The sequence below is a fragment of the Branchiostoma lanceolatum genome, chromosome 11, assembly GCF_035083965.1.
Source record: "Branchiostoma lanceolatum isolate klBraLanc5 chromosome 11, klBraLanc5.hap2, whole genome shotgun sequence".
In the NCBI taxonomy this organism is placed as follows: Eukaryota; Metazoa; Chordata; class Leptocardii; order Amphioxiformes; family Branchiostomatidae; genus Branchiostoma; species Branchiostoma lanceolatum.
In genome coordinates this window covers 6398722-6403579 of record NC_089732.1, presented here as the reverse complement: position 1 = coordinate 6403579, position 4858 = coordinate 6398722, and the positions used below count along the sequence as shown (strand labels likewise).

General features: G+C 43.1%; 1 protein-coding gene across 1 annotated transcript; it reads right to left on the bottom strand.

Annotated features, from left to right (window-relative positions):
• Nucleotides 1–391: 391 nt before the first annotated feature.
• Nucleotides 392–4054, bottom strand: LOC136445160 (dapdiamide synthesis protein DdaC-like). The gene is made up of 5 exons (XM_066443029.1): nucleotides 3569–4054; nucleotides 2927–3109; nucleotides 2210–2336; nucleotides 1804–1979; nucleotides 392–1561 (listed from the first exon to the last, which is right to left on the bottom strand). The coding sequence occupies exons 1-5, from the start codon at nucleotides 4052–4054 to the stop codon at nucleotides 1433–1435; spliced, it is 1101 nt and encodes a 366-aa protein (XP_066299126.1). The 3' UTR covers nucleotides 392–1432.
• Between the last annotated feature and the right edge of the window lie 804 nt (nucleotides 4055–4858).

Here is a 4858-nt window from a genome sequence, read left to right as displayed (position 1 = left end):
TGCCACCCCAGTCAGTTTACTAGGTCTCCCATACTTCCTACAAAACAGTAAGGAGGAGTATGAGAGTCATGGTAAACTAACTAGGATGGCATCCAGCACCAACGCAAAACGCAGGTCTTCTTGGAAACAACGTAAACCCTACATACATCAGCGGTTTATAGCTGTAGCGATATCGGTCGTTTCCTGTGCCACATTTAGTTGTAATATGGAAATTTTCATGCAGTGGCTGAACCATTCATTTGAACTTATACTGGCAACTATTTTCCAGAAGAGAATTATAAATCAAGAATAATAACTTTAGAGTGCAGCTTAGCTAGCTAACCTTTCAGAATTTTGAAAGAAATCCATACATCCTAAGTCTAGGAAAAAGGGCACAAAACGGAACGAAATATCAACATGAAATTATGTGTATTTAGTAAAATTCCTCATCTATAACTGGATCTTAGTTTTAAGACAAAGTAGATTTGACTTACCGAATCTATATACTTTCGTCTTGAAAACTGCTAAACAAAAGGTTCAGAAGAGCAACACGTTTTAGCTATTAGAATGTTAAACTGGAATTCATAAACACTTATGTCTTTATGTTATATCTGTAACTTACTTTGATCAATAACACAGTCCGGTCTGAGTGATGTAGCAAGCAAAGTCATCTAAAGTTTTAATTCTACGTATACCCTTTTTATTTATCACCCCTAGGAAACATTGGTGACGCTGTAAAGGATAAAGAAATGCAAGGACAATATTGACGAATGCATGTTTACTGATATGACGTAAACAATTGACGTAAACATCGGCAGGCCAGATGAACAGATTTGAGGTCATCGTCGGGGTCAGACTTTGTTTTACGACACACTGCCGTTTTGCGACTGTTTGACAAAATCACACCTGAAGTGGCTATTGGCAGAATCACCATGTCAATAACAGAAAATGTTGCACTGTTGACGGGATCGTCCTGTCAATAGTTGTAAGATATCTGTTACTGATGACAGGATGAGTAACAATTTTTTTTCACTGTTGACATGATCATATAATTCTTATTTTTCATTTATCTATTTATACAGGGAAAAATACCATCAGACAACAAGCCTGTCTTTCAGGTATCCCTGATACTAAAATCATTCTCTCAATGGTGGAAAATTCGGTTATTGACAGGATCATCCTGACAGGACCATATCCTGTCAATAGTGCAAATTTCCCCACTATTTACAGGATCATCCTGTCAATATAGCCCCAGGCTTTCGTTGGAGACTCCCCTTGTGACTCGAGTAGGAAGTACAACTTTTGAAAGCAAACTAGTTACGACAGTTTGTACAAGGTAAGCTAAACCATTAAAACATTCGTAAAATCATGTATTTGCATGTTCAAAGTGCTGTTTAGATCTCATTTCTCTTCTGTTGCCATGGTGATGGTCTTACGCCAGTCTGTAGCTCATTTAGTCGTCCTGCATGCCCATAGCGAAGGCCAGCTTCCTGGTGCCTGTATAACTGAGCCTGGCGTGTTGGCAGTACATGTTGTTCAGCACCAGTAAGTCACCCTTTTTCATCTGGAAACCCACAGCGAGCTGCAGGGCAAAGAGAATGATATTCTAAGCTAGCATGTCACTGGACCCGCGGTACGCTGGCGGCGTAGGGTATTGAGGTCAATGGCGCCGAATGGCTGCCGGCCGGATCCTTCCGACCGTTCCACAAAGTGAAAGTGTGGACTAAATATGTATCATGTGTATTCTGTGATTGTAAACCCTGCAGCAATTCAGCACTGGCTGCCATTGGACGGGTAATTTCTGACCAATAATCATGCACCTACCTGCCAAGTGACGTCCCTAATGTGCTGTAAGACCTCTGTTTCTATATCCGTGCCGTCTCCATAGAACGTGTTGGTTGGATGACAGTGATCGGGGATGTCCTTGTCGCACCAATGCGGATGCAGCTTCAGACAGGTAATGTTGTTGATATGTGCAGAATTAAACCACAACAGGGTACCTGGTAGACAATGAAAACCTTAAGATTATTATGTCTATCTATAATAATTTCTTTCTGTTTTAAAGTCAAATGTAAATATGTAAATGTTCTGATCCATTTTGAACATCTCAAAATGGATCTATCTGAAAATATATTTTAGCAAAATCAGAGCCATATTTATTTTGTCGATGATCACCGGAAAACATTTCATATAATAATATTGAGTGATACGTGCACTGTTGGTAACATACCTCTGTACATGCGAACTGCAGGTAAGATGATCCACCACAAGAGGGCGTTGTTGTTCTCCCACGTCCATTGGATGTTGTTGGTTCTCAGGAACTCCTCGACAACAGAGCGGTCTTCAGTTTGGAACATCTGTGGAGATAAAATTATTCCTGTTGCTAGGAAACAGAAACTAATAACCAACTTTCAAAGTTCAAGTTTTGTCTTAGAATAGGGCGTGTTTTCGGGTCAAATCATTGCTAGGTGATTGTCGTTCCATTATAAGCATTGTCCGGAAGGTACTGTAGCCTGTATGTATATTTCAGCTAGAGTAGAGATTACAATCTGTCAGAATCGGCGATATTTTGCCGGTAGAGATCCCAATAGGAGACCATAGGAGTCTGTTAATTCAAGGAAAATTTTGAAACTTCGATTCATGTCACATTATAACACAAAATTCATTGCAAATACAATCTCAAAGTCATATAATTCACCAGGTTGTATTATTACAGCCAGCAGGTACCCATGTCAGTAATGAGGCTGTTGTAACGAGCTCGAGGCAACTCCTCGAACACGGGACCCCCATTTTTCGTCTCTTCCGAAAGACGGTGCAGCTTCAACAAGGATAACAATGGATTCACTTGAAATTTAGGATTTCGAATTTGAAGCAAAGCAGAAACTTCTATCACTGTATCAGGATCTCTACCTGACATATTTATATATGAATATCTACACAGACGTACGGTTTGCCAACAGAGATATTCCCCATGACCACGAGAGGGAACATAGTGCTTGTACATGACCCTCAGCTCCCGGAACTTCTTTACCACCTTCTTGTCGAGACGCGGAAGGATTTGCCGTACGTCTGTTAGGACCGTTTCACCTCCCGCACCAGGGCACGGCGGATCCACACAGAAGAATATCACCTATACACAAGATGAAAATGAATATACGATGTTTGCTCTACGTACATGCTTGAGTGTGACAATTGCAAGATCGATGAAGATAACCTCTGTGTTGACCTCAGGCTACTGTTGTTGTTGACGGGTTTTACCCACATAACATTAGCGTTGCGTTTCTGTCCCAGCGAACCAAAAGTGGGTGGTTGCGCACCAAACGTACGTGTGTGCACATCCACAGTAGGTATGTGTTGCTCATTGTACATGTCGGCCACAGTACACAACAATATAGACATGGAATGGAACCCGCCATCTTCAGAGAAAGAAGGAAGGACCGTCGAAATTGATTTTTTTCTATGTAACCTGTTTATCGTCTTCACTTGGCACCGCATGATACAAATTCCATATCATTTCAGGTAAACAAAAAAGGTGTATGCAGAACAAATAATCTAGCTGGCACGCTTGAAGAACAGTGCTAAGATATACCTTTTCAGGAGAATTGTTTGACTGGGCGAGTTCGTTGTGAGGCTCTATGCACCATTCCGGTGGCTCGTCGCTTGCCGTATAGACAGACTCGTCAGTCTGGCGCCTGATGCCGATCCCACCTTTGTAACTCCGCGTCATCTTCAGGCCCAAGTTGTTCACAACTCTGGAGAAATCCTGTGTCGTGGACAGCGGTAGACCGCGGAATAGCACGGCTCCTTCATCCCGAGTTTTCATCAAATCATGGACGACTCTCCGCACCTCGACGGCACAGTCTTCGGGAAGGGTGCCCACACTCCCCGAGGGAACGAATACTCGAGGGGCGTCGCCAGTTCTCGGTGGTGAGAGCAACTCAGGAAACTTGGGACTCTCTGACCCGGGGAGGAAGGCCCTCCCTCGTATTTGTGGGGCGGAACTCACCACTTCCGAAGACCAGTCGATCTGGGCCTCCACAAGCTCCTTTGTGTCATTCCAAACTGACGTGTGCATGCCGTCAGAGGCCCACACCTACTCGAAATGAAGCGCCGCAGGTGTGCTGCCATTACCACCGCCATCTTTAATATGGACCTTGAACTGTGACATCTAACGATGCTTGTTAGGTCGGTTCAAAGTCCAGTGACGTCGGCGTGGCGTAACGGTTAGAGCGTTGAACTCGTAATCCGTAGGTCCCGAGTTCGATACTCACCATGCCCCGACGGTGTGCCCTTGGGAAAGGCACTTCACCGGACAGTGGAGTGACGCCCACCAAGCCCACTCGGCTAATCTGTCAAACTGGGTGCCAAAAACACCCTGCGGATTTGGTTGCCGATGTGCCAACATCTAGCACATTTGCCACAGAGAACCGTTAAATTTCTTTTTTTAAGTCCAGTGGACTCATCAGACTCAAGCCGTACATATCTAGTCGACTATCCCTTTTTTTCGACCCTCAATTATCATTTACAGTTCACATTCTGCAGAGATTTTTGTCTATCCCTTTTACTTTTTAACTAAGAAAGCCACTGAAATTGAGAGAAGAAGATGTTTATTGATGATTACAAAGTTTATCATAAACACTTGCCCAAGTGCTAACTGCAAGTAGATATTATTAATTGGAAATGAATGTAGACTATATTATGTAGTATATCATCATGTACGTGAAAAGTTAATGATTCATGAACTTGACATGCTTACAACGCCGTTAAACTTTTGACCACAAAGTTCCATGATTGCACGGAGAGCGACCGCGCGCAGAGGTAGAACGCCAATACGTTGGCCACCGTCGGACGCACCATAGCTTGTTCTTTAAGTATGCCA